This window comes from Grammomys surdaster, unplaced genomic scaffold (assembly GCF_004785775.1).
Source record: "Grammomys surdaster isolate TR1022 unplaced genomic scaffold, NIH_TR_1.0 265, whole genome shotgun sequence".
Taxonomy (NCBI): Eukaryota; Metazoa; Chordata; class Mammalia; order Rodentia; family Muridae; genus Grammomys; species Grammomys surdaster.
The window spans coordinates 3085094-3101865 of NW_021604706.1; the positions used below are offsets into that span (position 1 = coordinate 3085094).

At 41.2% G+C, this 16772-nt stretch overlaps 2 protein-coding genes across 2 annotated transcripts; both read right to left on the bottom strand.

The window, feature by feature from the left end:
- Positions 1-389: 389 nt before the first annotated feature.
- Positions 390-1390, bottom strand: LOC114628193 (protein SSXA1). The gene is made up of 3 exons (XM_028776142.1): positions 1325-1390; positions 770-884; positions 390-496 (listed from the first exon to the last, which is right to left on the bottom strand). Exons 1-3 carry the CDS (start codon positions 1388-1390, stop codon positions 390-392), a joined length of 288 nt encoding a protein of 95 aa, XP_028631975.1.
- A 6022-nt stretch (positions 1391-7412) lies between these two features.
- On the bottom strand, positions 7413-7760 carry LOC114628176 (60S ribosomal protein L39). The gene has a single exon (XM_028776133.1). It carries the CDS (start codon positions 7709-7711, stop codon positions 7556-7558), a length of 156 nt encoding a protein of 51 aa, XP_028631966.1. The 5' UTR covers positions 7712-7760; the 3' UTR covers positions 7413-7555.
- Positions 7761-16772: the final 9012 nt, after the last annotated feature.

A 16772-nucleotide genomic window follows, 5' to 3' on the forward strand; every position in this document is an offset into this window, starting at 1 on the left:
AAGAAATACATAGCTTTAAAAAAGAAGTATTTCAACCATAGACACTGATAGAAACTTGTACCAGGTCCAGATGGAGCTCAACATTAGCTCTCAAAGTGCTTCATATCTCTCTGACGTCTTTAAACAAACCAGCCACAATGGAAGCTGTCTATTCTACTCTTACCAATCTCACCCTCCCTCCAGTTCCACTCAATAATCTAAATATTTACCGTTTACCTACTTTCAAAGAAAATATACATTCTACTTTTGCATATTTAAATTTTTTTGTGGTGTCCATATACTTTTCGACATCACTATTCCCTCAGCACTGACCTGAGGGATAGAAGATTTGTCTGTAATTCTCACTGGTACTTGACTAAAAAGTTTTCATGTACATAGCTCCCCCATGTCTACTCACCTTGACTCTCATGGCTGGAAACTTCATCAGAATCACTGAGCACAGATTGTGTGACCTCTTCCTTAGATTTCATGAAATCTGGGAGATGGGCTCTGAGACCTAGAAAGAAGCAAAATGTTTCTTCCTTATCACATAACTGAGAAGAGTAATGCAAGGGGCTGGCTGTGGGAGAACATAAGAAAGCACTGTCCATCTGAACAAAGGCCTGCTGGAGAGAAAATTCAGACTACATGGATGTGTGCTATAGTAGCTGTTTCCTGCCCTCAGCCATGCATAGGATAAAAGAGAATCATAGTAAGAGGCTGAGAAGCCATAGTACAGAGAGGGCCTGGAGGATACTCAGGCTTGTCTCACCCCAGAACTCACTCTTACCTAGCTTAGTCATGGTGGTATAGTTTCTTTTCATATACACATACGTGATCTTCTCTGAACGGCTCAACTTTGCCCACTCTTCCTCGGAGAAGTATTTGGAGATATCCTTGAAGGACTAGAAAAGGAGGAAACTTTCAGTGTGGCAGCAAACCTGCCGTGCATGTGTGACTTTCAGTTTAGGGCATGACCTCTGCTCTAGACCTCCAGGCTCCACTTGGAAATTGGAGGAAGCGCTTGCTGGGTGGATTTGAGAGCAAAGAGAGAAGCTGTCCACTCTCTTCCTTAGCATGTGATAAGAGTTTCATTGATGTTTGCTTGCTCTCTTCCCACCTTCAGGAACAGGACATTTTGGAATAATTTGGAAGCCACCAAATTATTGTAGCACAAGGTCACAGACTGGCTATGTTCAGAGATTCTGGAGAAAGATCCTCTGACATTGTGTGGCCTACTATATCCCTGATGCTTCTCCACAGTGCTTCTGCATTCATCTACTGAGAAATCTAAGTTTCCATAGCATTCCCTGGCTACTCCTCTGCCCCACAAAGGTCACCTCACCTTGCATGTCTCCTCTGGCTTGTGCTTAGATTTTCCAAGGTTCACTGAATGAGAATTTCTCTCCATGGCACTGGGGATGCAATCTTCAAGGTATGCTTGAGCACCTTAAGCCTGAGGGAGAGGACAGCATCAGCCAATCACCTGAAATTAAATTTTACTATTTTCCATAATAACATGAGAAGTTACGTGGAGGGAAGCCTGGGCATAGACATATCTAGGTTAGGAATCTATGACATGACTGAGGTGTGTTTGAGTCTCCAAAGCACGTCAGCTACTGATGTTACCAGTCCTCCAGGATGTGTCCTGAACAGAAGGACACACAGAAAGATCTTTTTGGATGTGTTAGGCAGAAAGGAACAGTCCCCTACATTCTCACCAGAGTGTAAGAATGTTAATTTCATACATTGAGGAAGAGGGCGTCCTGTAGAGGGAGATAGGATAATGACTACAAAGAACAGTTGGAGAGGAGTAATGAGTAGATAAGACGCTCATGGTTTACAACCAATGTCTTAAAGAGAAGAATGAGAAATCTACAAGTAGAGAGACCAGGTAAATGTTTAATGACAGGCACTGTTAATCATCCCAATTAGATGACAATCTACTGGGTACATATCTTTATTTTCTCACTGTATCCCATAAACATACAGGGCTATTATATGTTCAGAAAACAAGAGACAAAAATCAGAAAAAAGTAGTTCTTATAAAGTCAGGCTTGGTGTTGAACAACAGTGACCCAAAAGTGTTTTTCATGAAGTAGTGGAACAAACATGCAGTATATTTTTAGAGGTTAAAACTTACTTTTCTAGAGCTAAATAAATAAATAAATAAATAAATGGGCAAAATCAGAAAGTTTTTATACTTAAAATATAGTTTCATTTCTTGATGTTGGGATTTTTCTTTCCAGGCATCTTAGTATATTATTATATTATTTATTTTAAAATAGAAATAAGGTATATGAATGTGTGTGTATATGTGTGTGTGTGTTCATTTTTATGCACGTGTACACGGAGCCCATGGTTCAATCTCAGGTGTCATGCCTCAGGAGGCATTCATCTTGGTTTTTAAAGACAATACTTTCTCCTGGTACATAGAACTTGTTAGCGAGGGAGTTCCAGGGAACTAGCTGTCTCCACCACTCCAGAGCTGAGAGGTCAAGCTGCCTTCTTTCTTAGGTTTGGGCTTCAACCAGAGTGCTGGAGATTGAACTTGGGTCTCATGTTTGCAGGGCTACTGTTTATCAACTGAGCTGTTTTCCCAGGCCACTCAAAAATTTAGTACACACACACACTCACACACACATGCATGCACACACACACACACACAAACACACACATACCACACATGCACATTGTCTTTATATCTGTACACACTGTGGTACTTCATTATATGTATGTATGTCAGCACATGTGTAGGCTTTTGTTTTTGCCTTTGAGACTGGCCCCAACTCCTGGGTTCAAAGTATTTTCTTGCCTCAGTCTGCTGACTGGATTATATTTATAGGATTATGCTATGGTTTGTCCCCATGATGTACAGTTTTGAATGTGGTGTTCAAGGATACAATGGTGAAAAAAATCCATCCTCTCTAAAGGATGGATTTTGGTTGATAAGGAAATGAATGCATATGAATTTAGTGTCTATTACTGGGTTCATCTGGAAATTACATAAATGAAGCCACGTAGACTCAGTGAGGCAACAGGACCAGATATGATTCATGATGAGGAAATATAGTTCCTTTGAAATTAGAGCACCCAAGGCTGGCCTTGCAGACCAAGACACTTGGCACTTTATCGTCTGATGTAGTAAAGCACTGCCTTGGGCACAGGCCATTTCCTCATCTACCACTGAGGAAATCTAGGAGCATCTGGCTGATTTAGGGATTTCTTGTGCTGGGGGTAGTATTGTTTCCCTCATAAATATTGACATAGTACTCTCACTGTATTACATGGCAATTTTGTGTAGGCTTTCGGGGAGATGCAACATTGTGTCAGCCCTCATAACTAAAGATATCTAGGTACTCAGAAGACATTGAACGGCTTAGCCTACGAAGGCCACCTGCTTTTCTTTTCTTCTGGTACTTGGACTAGAATTTAGGGCCTCACATATGCTAGACGAATGCTCTACCACTGAACTACATCACCAACCCATCTTCCTGTTTTTCTATTTGCCCTGGTTTAACTTGTCTAAAGCATCCCTCGGAGAGATCCTACCTTAGTCGCCAAGTATCTGCCAAACATTCCACAAAGAAGCATGGTAATTTAAATAGAGAATGGGGATCAACCAATCAGGGCAGTAAGTGAATATGAACTAGCCAATCAGGGAAAGAACCTGGGTGTGGTCAGTGAGGGAAGAAAGAATGTAGTGTGACATCCTATCTTACCGGAAGTAAGTTTTTCTAAAACGACTTTGGTCTTTGTGGATGAGTCTACCTGAAGGAGCAATTTTTTTTCTCTAGTGATACACTATTCTGAGATCAGCTGGGCTGCCTGTTCATGTGCAGCTTAAACGTTTATTGTTTGTGTGGGAGAGAGTTGTTTGGGGCCTTGAACTCAGGATTTGCCAACTGCTTTGCCCTCGGGAGAGCTGGGATTAAGGACAGGCGTGCACCACCACACTGGGCTTCAGGTTTTCCCTTTTCATCCTGACTTCATCTTCTTACCCTCTGGTGAGTGGATATAAACCTTTATAAAAGTGTGTATATGATGCAGACTGGCATCTCAAACCCTTCTCACTCCATAAGATGGAAGAGATCCATAAGCTCTCTAGCAGAACATAACCCCCTCCATCCCCCCGCAAGTTTGTAGGAAGCAATTTGAGTACTGCTGAGATGGCTCTTTGAGTGAAGGTAGTTGCCACCACACCTAACAATCTCAGCTTAATCTCCAGAGCCCATAGAGTAGATGGAGAGAGCCTCCCAAATACTTGCTGTCTTGTGAGTTCCACTGCAAGGCTACAGCTTTCCCCTACAAACAAACAAACAAACAGCAGTTGTCAAGATTTCAAATTTTTCTGGATATGATTTTCCCTCAAAGCCCCGGGAGCTAGAAGTATATTTTATATGTAATAATATTTATACCAACAGTACTAGAGAGTGCCGGTGACCTCGGACGAAGGCAAGGTCTGCAGAAGGCTGGATGCAAGAGCAGTGAAAGGAAAGAAGGTTCAGATAGGGCACACCATTTTTTCATGAGATGGCATAGGGTGGAAGCAAATCTTGGTATGGCTTTTTGTACTGTGACAACTTTTGTCTGTTTCAGGCTTTATTTATACATATAACTATTTCCTCAGAAATTTTATTCGTTGATTACACAGCTTTTCAAAATACATTTTCTTCTAAAATCTTCCTTGATTGCATAAGAATATTGAAAGAGGAATAAAGATAGCAAATAGCAATTTTATGAGGACTAAACATTAACATTATGATAAAATCAATTTTTTAAAAAACACAGTATCTCCTTCCTTAAGATTGGTGTCATAGAACCTTGAAGTTACAGGAATGCCTAACAGGATGACTCTATATGAATTTGATTCTGTTTCAGTTTGGCATAAGTTTAATAGGTCTAAAGTCATTTCCTACTACCTATTACATCAAACTTGGCTTTCTATCAAAGTTCAATCTCTAACTCTTATTTAATTCTTCCTTTCCTTCTCTATATTTCTTTTATATTTGACATAAGACCACTCTTTCTTTTCTTTGATTCTTAAAATTTTGTGCAGCCCCTTTGATTACTCAAGGGTGGTCTATCATTAAAGTTCTGGTCTGGCAAGTATGTTCAGGAAGGCATGCAGTTCACTGAACCAAGATGTCCTCCTCTGTGTCTCTGTCTTGAACCTCTGTTTCAATATTATTTCTATCTTTATTACAGTTCTATAAAGAACAGAAGAAACTCAGGATTCTTAAAACTGCTTACTTTTGCCTTCAGTAAAAGTACCAAGGCTTGTCACTAACTATCATGATCAAAATCTCTTCCTAGTAATACAAGTTCCTTGTTTCTAAAGTTGAACATTAGAAACTTAACAATTCAATTACAGCTTGTCAGCTTCTAAAATTTTCCTAAGTTTCCAGGGAACTTTCATAAATTTATTCTTGTTGACACTAGCTTTTTGTTATCCAAGCTCTAGTTTTTGGAAAGAGGTCACAGGCCTCAGTGGGGAAGAAGCACCTAGCCTCACAAAGACTTGTAGTGCCAGAGTGGAGGAGGAATACGGAGGGGGCCCCCAACTGGCCCAGAGGAGAAAGCGCAGGGAGAATGGGGGAAGGACTGTGGGAGAGGTGACTCAGAGTGAGACAGTGAGTGGGATGTAAATAAATAAATTGAATAATAAATAAAATATTAATAAATAATATTAATAAATAATTAATAAATTAATAAATAAAAATTAAATAGAAACCATGAATAGATTTAATTACCTGATAGTGACACATAAGGGGCAGCTGTGTTCTATTCCTGAGCACTGTTTTGTACAGCACATTAGAAACAAATTGAATGTGTTTATAATTAGAATAATAAATTATGATTACAAGGAAATTCCTTATGGATGTATATGGATGTAGTAAAATTATTTAATTAGAAAATAGAGGAGCTGCCAGCTATAAAACTCTAAATGAGATACTGTGTTTAGAAACTTTAGGACTCTTTGAGGCCACATATGTGGGAATTCATGCAACCAGACACCTGGGATATGGGATGTAGCACTGTACATTCTTGCATTCACTTCCTGGGCACTATAACCTCACATTCCATAAATAAGCAACACCTCTAGGTTTCCAGAATTTTCATTTTCATTTCTTCCTCTGTGAAATAAGATAATTAAATGCACATTTCTTGTAGGCCTTTTATAATTTGCCTTTGTGAAACCCTTAGTACAAGGCTGGTGCACATATGATATGGTCAACACATGTTAGCTTTGTTTATGTTTTTTAATCCATGAACATGTCAAAATATTATTAGTCATTTTCTGTACCCTGATTGCTTTATTTATTTATTTATTTTCTAATTTATTTTTTCTCAAATTGTAATTAATTCACACAGGGGTTATAAACACAGAAAGGCAGGATGTGGGGAAGGGAATGACACTGGAGTGTGGGTGATCAGGGGGAATACAGATATCATCAGAACCGGGAATCGGCTGGGTGAAGGTTCAGGGGGCAAGTCACTATGACTCACTTGTCCTTATCTAAGTTGGTATTGTCTGCCCAGGCTACCTATTTACAAGGTCTATGGCTACTCAGGCTTGTAAATTTCCACAAAAGCTGCCTGTTGACATTAGCTTATAGCCATCTGTTTCAATGTTTTTCCAAAGAGACCCAAGACTTGGTGTTAGTATACATGTATGACAGGCCTATTGCTGATTTTAGGCCTATGGCTGATTTTAGGCCTTCAGTGGGTAAGCAGCGATGCCCCTGACATCTCCTCCCTTCTCTTAGTATAGAAGGGCTGTGGCAATTCTAAACTTGCAAAGGCGGAGACAGAGGCCTGACCTCCAGTATTTGAAGGGGACCTTGTAATGGCTCTGGTCCCCCTGTCGTTGTCCAGTGAGGCATGAGGGTCATACCCATCCCGATGTCTTTTTCCTGGAGAGGGGATACTTTTGGCATCAACCCCTATGCAGTCAGGCTTGTCCCTCAGGGAACCCAGATAGATATTTTTATCTTTTATTTATATTCCCTTGCAGTGCTTAGCCTCGCAGCCTAAGCAAGAATTCAGATCACCTGACAGAGGGGGTTCTGGGTGGCCCCTCTCTGCTTGGTCTAGGGGCAGAAGTCCCCCATTTTAGGTTGGGTGGAGATGGGTTTTGGAAACATCTTGTATAAAGTAACAACCTCATCTTGAGTCTCGTGGTCCTCCATAGCTAACTTGTGATGATGTATCTGAGTAGGTTTTGCTACTAAATTATTTATCTGTTGTATCACAGAGTTAGTCCGCCTATTTGAGAGCCAGGGACGAGCAGAAAAAAGCAAAAAGAACCCAAATAATGGTCCCAAGATGGGAGGAAATAGGGTTGACAACCTTGGAGAGGCTGAAAACCAATTATTGTACCAGCATTCATCTGTCTCTTTCTCTCTCTGATTTTTCTTTTTTTTTTTTTAAAGGTTCTAAATTTTATTTCTGGACAGACACCTAATTTAGACACAAGCAAGTCTCCAGATTAAAAATGTTGAAATCCATCTGGTAGGGCTGACTGATGACCATAGTTCAGTATAAACCCTCAGTCTTGTCACTGTGTAAATCCTTACAGACCCAGCTTCGTTCTCCTCCAGTGTCTTCTCTTAGAGTTGTACCTGATTTTGTTACCAGTTTTCATCCGGATCCACTGAGGAATTGGACGATTTTGCTTTTGTTTCTTGGCCAGGAATCGCTTGATTCTGAAAGTCTTGTGAGAAGACATGGCGAGAAGCCGAATCAGGCGCAGTGCGCACGATGGCGGGGGAAAGGAGAAGAGACTCTCTGATTTTTCTTAGGGCCTTCACTGACCTATTGCATGTTCTCTTTAACCCTCCTTGTCTTGTCTATGTAAAGGCAACCTTCTTCTTTAAGAGCTGTACACAGTCAAGAGCTGAACACAGCCTTTTCTATTGTACTAGAGTCAATCAAGTCCAATAAGGATCTTTGCGATTTTAGGAGGTCTCTTCCGACAGCAAAACGAGGGATTTCTCCAGATTAGTGATGTCAATCTCTAGCTGTTTGATGTTCTTGTCAGTGGCCCTTCAAAGGTCTGAGTACTGTAAGGTTGGAGGCCAGCATCTGGATTAGAACTTCTAACAGCAGACATCACAGGTGATTCATTTTTACCTGGGATGCTGCCTGAGTTAAAGCTCCTGGGAGTCCCTCTTTCTCTCGGTTTTCTGGGGTTGGGTGCTGAGCTGCCGCCTGTGACCTGCTCTATGCTTGGGCCCAGACCGGAAGTCCACTGATTGCTTTAATTTTAAGGAATCTTTTCTCCCCTCAGAGAGTTCTCTAGTTAGAGTGCTGGGTTTTGTGGAATCGAGACTACCTCTACACTACTGAAATCTTTCCAATGATACTTAACACATTCTTCCAAGAAATGTGGTATAATTTGTTGGCCTTTGTTCCACATTGCCTGTGGCAGGTGAACAAGGAAGTCTTCATAATTTGTCTAAAATCAGTCAACAAATCCTAGAAGCGCAGAAGGCTATAAACTAGTTGATTCTTCATCACTTATCTGGCCTTCACTTTGGCAAGTTATTCTGAATCCCTGTGCCCATAACGAAAAAAAAATATGCATGGAATAGCTGGAGAGATGACTCAGCAGTTGAGGGTACTTGTACTGCTCTTGCTGCAGACCCAAGTTCAATTCTCAGCACTCATATCAGACAGTTTGCAACTACCTGTAACATCCAATGCCTCTGTGAGTAACTGTACTCATGACACACACATGCACATCATATATAATAATGGATTTCAATATATTTCCACACATGCATGTAATGCATTTTAATATTTACCTCCTATCACTTATCCCCATCCTTCTCCCATTGATTCTCTGTTTCTTTCCAAATAATTCCTTTCTATTTTCAGTCCCCCCTTTCCAGGTAAATGAATAAGTTTAACTAGGGTTAGTTAGAGGAGCTTGAACATCAAACTGGTAGTTATACCAATGAGCAAAATGACTCTCCCTCATATAGTAAGCATTACTTTCCTTTCGATTCTCAGGAACATGTAATCAGGCTTCATGTTCCCTTCTTGCCATCTAACTCAGGTAAGGACGTCAGGAGCTCCTCTTACTCTGTAATGGAATATTGATGTGCCCAGTCTTGGGAAGACAATCTTGTCGAGGCTATCACAGCTGCAAGTGGGAAACTGGACCATGCCAGGAAACTTGGTATGGTAGAGTGTATCTGAATTCCCAGCAAACAGGTATCAGCCTGAGACAGTAGGTAACTCCCTGCTCCCTGTGAGATTCCTGGGTGGAACATGTGCCACACTCCTCATGTTGGTTATGCAGTTCAAAACAGATCTCTCCATGTTAATGAGGTACCTAGAGTCCCTGAAGGTTTAGCCAAGAAGCTTCCCTTCCTGGATATTCCTTTCCACAAAAATTATTCAATCTCTGGTCCACCTTGAGATTATGCATCCATTTTCCACAATGAATAATTATTAAGGAGTATAGATGGACATGGACAGTCTCTTTCATTAAGAACCTTCATGGGAGGCTGGAGAGATGGCTCAGTAGTTAAGAACTCAGATAGCTCTTCCAGAGGTCCTGTGTTCAATTCCCAGCAACCACATGGTGGCTCACAACCATCTCATGGGGTCTGGTGCCCTCTTCTGGTATGTCTGAAGAGAGCAATGGTGATGTACTTATATGCATAAAATAAATAAATCTTTTAAAAAAATCTTCATGAAGATGCATGGAGAAGGCCCTTTCTCTACAGAGCCGCAGCCTAATCCTCCCATAGAAGGCCTCTCTGTGCTTCCAGACAACCCTTACCAATGTAGGACAATCACCTTTGAGTGAAGCTGGAGCTCCCATTTACTCCAGCCTTAGGGCTAGACACTATCCTCAGCCTGTAGGCCCCTCACTGTCCTCCCAACTCCTTGTAATTTAGCAACACCTGGATGTCCAGGAGTTTGGGAGCCACTGATCCTGGTCTTATACTGGGCCCATGTAACCTCACACTTCATTCTTGACTTCTCTGTGAGATTCTTCAGCATCGACTAGAGGTCTGAAAATCAGAGAACCCTAGCTTCACCTCCACCCTTCATCTTGGACTGTGTTTTTACACACACACACACACACACACACACACACACACACACACACACACCCCGCCCAGTGTAGTTTCATGGGATAAGTGCAGTCAAACTTTGTAATGTTAAATGGGGTCCTGAGGCTGCCCCTCCACGGGGCTTGCGCAGTGCAGGGAGGTGGGACACAGGAGTTTTTACTGTGCTTATCCCATGCCAGTGTGGGTGGGTGTCGGATTATGGGAAGCTGCAGGACACTGCTCCAAGAGTGGGGGAGCGCAGTCTGAAGTCCCAGGGACAGACAGAGCTGGCCCAGGGGTCCCGGGCCTGTAGGGAAGCCAGGGCCATTTGGTTCTCAGGCTCTTGGGCATCCAGGCAGCACTGAGAGTCACAGAAGAGAATGAAATGAGGGCCTGCGGGCTGAAGGGGAAAGGGGAGAGAGCTCTGGCTATATTCTGCAGGGATGGAGTCCTTGGCTTGTTCGCAGGCGGTTTGGCTTGGTGGAGGCCATGGCTAGGGGTGCTGAGAGGCCTTCTGCAGATTTGACAAGGCTCTTTAGGTGAAGGCCTGCTCTATTGTTTTCCACAGCAGATCACGATGCAAAGAGGCAGTCCATGGTTTTAAGGCTTTTATTGTCATGGTGGAAAGTGGATGAGTAAAAACCACACCCCACTTCTCAGGGGCAGGCCTGAGGTTAAATATCTTTTGCAGGGAGGAGTGTCTGGGAAGGAAAGCTTAATTTGGCTGAACCCTTCTGGCCCTTAGGTACCTCATTAAAATGGTGATCTGTCTTGAGGCTACGTGACCACAGGTCATGTCGTCTACCTGTGGAGGGGCTTAGGGCATTGCCCTTTCATGACTGATGGCCACAAATCTATGAGGGGCTGTGACCTCATGTCAGGATCCTGGTGTCCAGGAGCATGGCAAAACATCTTCCGTCCCTCAGGGTCACTGGGGTTTCCAGCGTGTGCTCAACAAGGAGCCAGGCTTCCTTTCACAATCCTACAAAACTTCCCTCATTTCACCTCCTTAAAGTGTCCCACACCCAAGAGGCAGGTTGGAACAGAGACCCATAGCTGTGTCCTTCCCAGGAAACCAAATTCCATAGCTTTCCACTCCTACCTCCACTTCTTATATTCTTTTAATCTCTACTGTGATGTTACCTGAGTCTTCAAGAGGGTACTATAGATGTCCCATGTAAGTCATTTTTTTCAGAATACTTTGACTAGTATTGAGTCTCTGATGAAAGTGTAGTCCAAAAAGAATTTTCTCTGTCTAAAGCTAACAACATTAAAGAATCTGTAATCATTAACATAGTTATATAGTAAGTTGGTGGTCAGAGCATGTCCATTTAGTGAGAAAACTGAGTCTATGATCCCCTCATTCACAGGCATAGGTAAAAGCAGTTTTATTGAGTTATAATTGATAATTTCCCATATTAATAGTGTAGAATTGATCTAGAGATAATTATCACATTTCCACCTTTCCACTCTCTTCTGTGTTCCCTTATCTTCAAGAAATAACTATTGTACTATACCACCAAATATGAGTTTGGATATATATTCAGCCATCTTTTACTTGCTGATCCATATGGAAAAGGAGGTCAAGATGGTTGAACTTGGTGACCCAGGTTCAATCTATGGAGCTATGTGGCAGGAGAGAAATGACTCCTGATTGTTGCCTTGTGATGTTGTGAAAGGTGTATAAATGAGTGCAGTCTCTCTCTCTCTCTCTCTCTCTCTCTCTCTCTCTCTCTCTCTCTCTCTCTCTTTCTCTCTCTCCCTCTCTCATTCTCTCTCTCTTTTTCTCTCTATCTCATGTAAACACAGATAATACCCACAGTTACACACAAAGACCCAAATACTTACATAGAGTCACGCACATACACACAGAGATACATATATGTACACAGAGAGAGTCACACAGAGAAACACAATCTGCTAATAATATTTATTTATTTATTTATTTATTTATTTATTTACATCCAAAATGCTGCCCCCTCTATCCCTCCTCAAAAGTTCCTCCCACATACTCCTTCCTATTTTCCTCTAAGATGGTAGGGCACATCATGTATATGCCACTACCATGGCACATAAAGTCTTTGAAGGGCTAGGCATATACTCTTTCACTGAGGCCAAGCAAGGCAGCCATGTTGGGTAATAAATTCTACAGTCAGGTTACAGCTTTAGGGGCAGCCCTCACTCCAGTCGTTGGAGAACCCATATGGAGACTAAGCTTCATGTCTGCTACTTATGTGCTGAGCGTCTTTGGTTGGTGGTTCAGTGTCTGAAGCCCTCAAGGATACTGATTAGTTGAATTTGTTGGTCTTCTTGTGGAGTTGCTATCCACACCAGGTTCCTTAATCCTCCCCTATAACCCTTCCACAAGACTTCCCTAACTCACTGCCTGTGGGTCTCTTCAACTATTTGGGTCAACTATAGGGTGGAGCCTCTCAGAGGACAGTTATGCAAGCAGAACAGAGTATCATGAGTAGTATCAGGGACTGGTTCTTGCCCTTCTGAGGGAAGTAAGTTTGGGCTAGACATTGGTTGGTCATTTCCTCAGTCCCTTCTTCATCTTTGACTCTGTGTTTATTGTAGGCAGGACAAATTTTAGTTTGAAGTTTCATGGGTGAGTTAGTATCCTTATTGCTACACTGGGCATCCTGCCTGGATACAGGTGATGGCCAAATTGGGCTTTATATCTGCTACTGCTAGGAGTCTCAGCTAGATTCATCCTCATAGACTGGAGCCTCCTTCATCCCAAGTCTCTGGGATATCTTAAAGATGGTCCCCACATGACCCCTCCCCCACTAATTTCCATTCACTTTCCTAGCCCTCTCTCCTTGGCTTTACCTATATCTAATCCCCCACCCCATACATCTCCCTATCTCTCCTACCATTTAACTCCCTTCCTCTATCCACAACTGATATAAATTTTATTTCTATTTCTGTTGAGATTCAAGAATCCTTCCGTGGGCCCTCCTTGTTATTTACCTTGTATGCGCCTGTGGATTCCAGCTTGGATATCCTGTACTTTATAGTTAATATCCACTTATAAGTAAGTACATAGCATGCATGTCTTTTACATGTGGATTACCTCACTCAGTCTGATATATTCTGGTTCTATGGATCTGCTTACGAATTTCATGATGTCCTTGGTTTTAATAACTGATGATTACTCTTCCATTGAGTAAATAAACCACATTTTCTTTATCTATTCTTTGGTTGAGGGGCATCTTGGTTGTTCCTAGTTTCTGGTTATTATGAATAAAACTACTATTGGCAGAGGCTAGCCCTGGTGAGGTCTTCTTTCTTGTCAGTTCTTCTTGAGGCAGTGGAGGGAGAAGAGTGTCTGCAGAGAGTAAGACTCTGTCTTATGAGATATTAAGGATTGCTATATAGTAATAAAAAGTTTACTTATCTAAGTCTAAGTTACCTTGCTACTGTAGCTAACCTGTCTTCTGTGTTCCTCTGAGGCCAGAAACTGCAGTTTCTGGCACTTAACACCTCTTTCTAAAGCAGCAAAAGACTGAGTAAATAGCCTTTGTACTATTTCAGCGGGAACTATGCAGCTCTAACTTTCAGTCTGCTAGTCATAAGTCGCAGGAAGATAAAGGGATACTTTGAAAAGTGATTATAATGTTTATTACTAAGTTGAAAAAAGTTTCCTATGAAAGATATCTAAGGGGAAAAGTGGAAAGTTCCTAAAGGGGCGAAGAGGGAAAAATTTCTGTTTCTCTCTTTGTCTTCAATACTTATACATCTTTCAGAATACAAGATCACATGTTTAAAAGTTCATCACAAGTTCACACAAAATTCTAATCATAAATTGAAATAGAAGTTTACAACAGAGAATATTTACATACATATCCATTAGGAATAATTAATTATCCTGCTAAACATCTGTCACCTGTCACAGCTCCACAGGTTCACTGAAGGTTGAAAACAATAACTAAGTTATTAGTGAAGTTTTGTATAGATAAACCCAGTCAATATTTTACATTTTTGTCCTAGCAGCTATAATAAATTGTTAGTCTCCTTTTATGACCATCAGTTAAGTGTTTTACAACCTATTGGAATGTTCTCTGAGTAGGACCAAGTCTGGTTACTATCAGGCAATTAACTGGTGACATTTGGGAGACTGGCAGAGTTCTCATTGCAGTTTTGATTATCAGAAAAGGACATAGTAGCAGTCCCACTATAAAAGTGCTTAATAATCACCGATATAATTTTAGGAATTATTATAGGATCATCATTAAGACTTAAGAAGTCATCTATTTGTCTATATAACATCACTACAAAACAGTACATCTTCGTAGATCTTTAAAGATCTGCTCAAAAGGGTGGGCTAATTCTATTCCATTGATCTTCCTGCCTGTCTCTGTACCAATACCATACAGTTTTTTTTTTAATCACTATTGCTCTGTAGTATAGCTTGAGGTCAGGGATGGTGATTCCCCCAGAAGTTCTTTTATTGCTGAGAATAGTTTTCGATATCCTGGATCTTTTGTTATTCCAAATGAATTTGAGAATCTCTCTAACTCTGTGAAGAACTGAGTTGGGATTTTAATGGGGATTGCATTGAATCTGTAGATTGCTTTTGGCAAGATGGCCATTTTTACTATATTAATCCTGCCAATCATTAAAAAATGTTATACAGAGCTAAACAGAGAATTCTCAACTTTGAAATATTGAATAGCTGAGAAGTACCTAAAGAAATGTTCAACATCCTTAGTCATCAGGGAAATACAAATCAAAACAACCCTGAGATTCCACATCATACCAGTCAGAATGGCTAAAATAAAAAACTCATGTGATAGCAGACGCTGGTGAGGATGTGGAGAAAGAGGAACACTCCTCCATTGTTGGTGGGATTGCAAGCTGGTAAACCACTCTGGAAATCAGTCTGGTGGTTCCTCAGAAAATTGGACACAGCATTACCTGAGGACCCAGCTATACCACTCCTGAGCATATACCCAGAAGATGCTCGAACATATAATAAGGACATATGCTCAACTATGTTCATAGCAGCCTTATTTATAATACCCAGGAGCTGGAAAGAACCCAGATGTCCTTCAACTGAGGAATGGATTCAAAAAATGTGGTATATTTACACAATGGAGTATTACTCAGCTATTAAAAACAATGAATTCGAGAGGTTCCTAGGTAAATGGATGGAACTAGAAATCATCATCCTGAGTGAGGTAACCCAATCACAAAAGAACACACATGATATTCACTCACTGATAAGTGGATATTAGCCCAGAAGCTCCCAATACCCAAGATGCAACTCACAGACCACATGAAGAAGGAAGACCAAAGTGTGGGTGCTTCAGTCCTTCTTAGAAGGAGTAACAAAATACTCAAGAGAGCAAATATTGAGACAAAGTGAGGGACAGAAACTGAAGGAAGGGCTGTCTGGAGACTGTTTCACTTGGGTATCCATCCCATGTGCAGTCACCAAAGGAAGACACTGATGTGGATGTCAGGAAGTGCATGCTGACAGGAGCCTGATATAGCTGTGTCCTTAGAGGTTTGCCAGAGCCTGACATATTCAGAGGAGGATGCTCACAGCTAACCATTGAACTGATCATGAGGTCCCCAATGGAGAAGTTAGAGAGAAGACTGAAGGAGCTGAAGGATTTGTGGCCCCATGGGGAGAGCAATAATAGCAACCAACCAACCAGAGCTCCCAGGGTCTGAACCACCAGCCTGGGAGCACATAGGGAGAGACCCATGGCTCCAGCTGTATATATAGGGGAGGATGGCCTTGTTGGGCATAGGTGGGACAGGAGATCCTTGGTCCTATGAAGGCTGGATGCCCAGTGTGGGGGATTTTGAGGGTGGGGAGGTGGGAGTGGGTGGATGGTTGGGTGGGGGCACATTCTCATAGAAGTAGGAGGAGGTGGAATAGGATAGGAGGTTCTTGGGTGGGGAGGAATGGGTTAAGAGGATAACATCTGAAATGTAAATAAAATATCCAATAAAATTAAAAACAGAAAAAAATAGGGTGAGCTAATACCTAGTGATTGTTATATATGTTTAATAATAACAGGAAAAAATATTAATAGCAGGAATCTTTCCTAAAATGAATTCTCTTAGGTCCTTGTCTATAAGAGAAAATCTGTCGTGGATTAATCTGAAGCTGACCATCTTAGGAAGATCACCTGCGGTATGGTGGATCACTTGTGGTATGGTGGAACATCTTTTGGTTTATGCCCAAGAGTATTATACCTGGGTCTTTAGGTACTATTCCCAGTTTTATGAGAAAATGCCAAATTTATTTTCAAAGTAATTGTACAAGTTTGCACACACACCATCAATGAGGAAGTGTTCTCTTTGCTTCATATCCTTGCTGGCATTTGCTGTTGCTTGAGCTATTATTCTTAGACATTCTGATGGGTATAAATTAGAATCTCAGAGTTGTTTTGGTTTGCATTTTCCTGATGACTATGTTAAACATTTCCTTAAGTTGTTCTTGGCCATTTGTGATATCTCTGTTGAGAATTCTGTTTATCTCTGTATCCCATCTTTGTTTTATTTTGGTGCTGTTTGTGTCTAATTTCTTGATTTCTTTATATATTTTGAATATTAACTCTTTTTTAGATGTAAGGTTGGTGAAGATATTTTCCCAATATGTACCTGTCATTTTTTCCTATTGACAGTATCCTTTGCCTTATAGAAGCTTTTAAGTTTCATGGGTTCCCATTGATCAGTTTTTGGTTTTAGAGCCTGAAT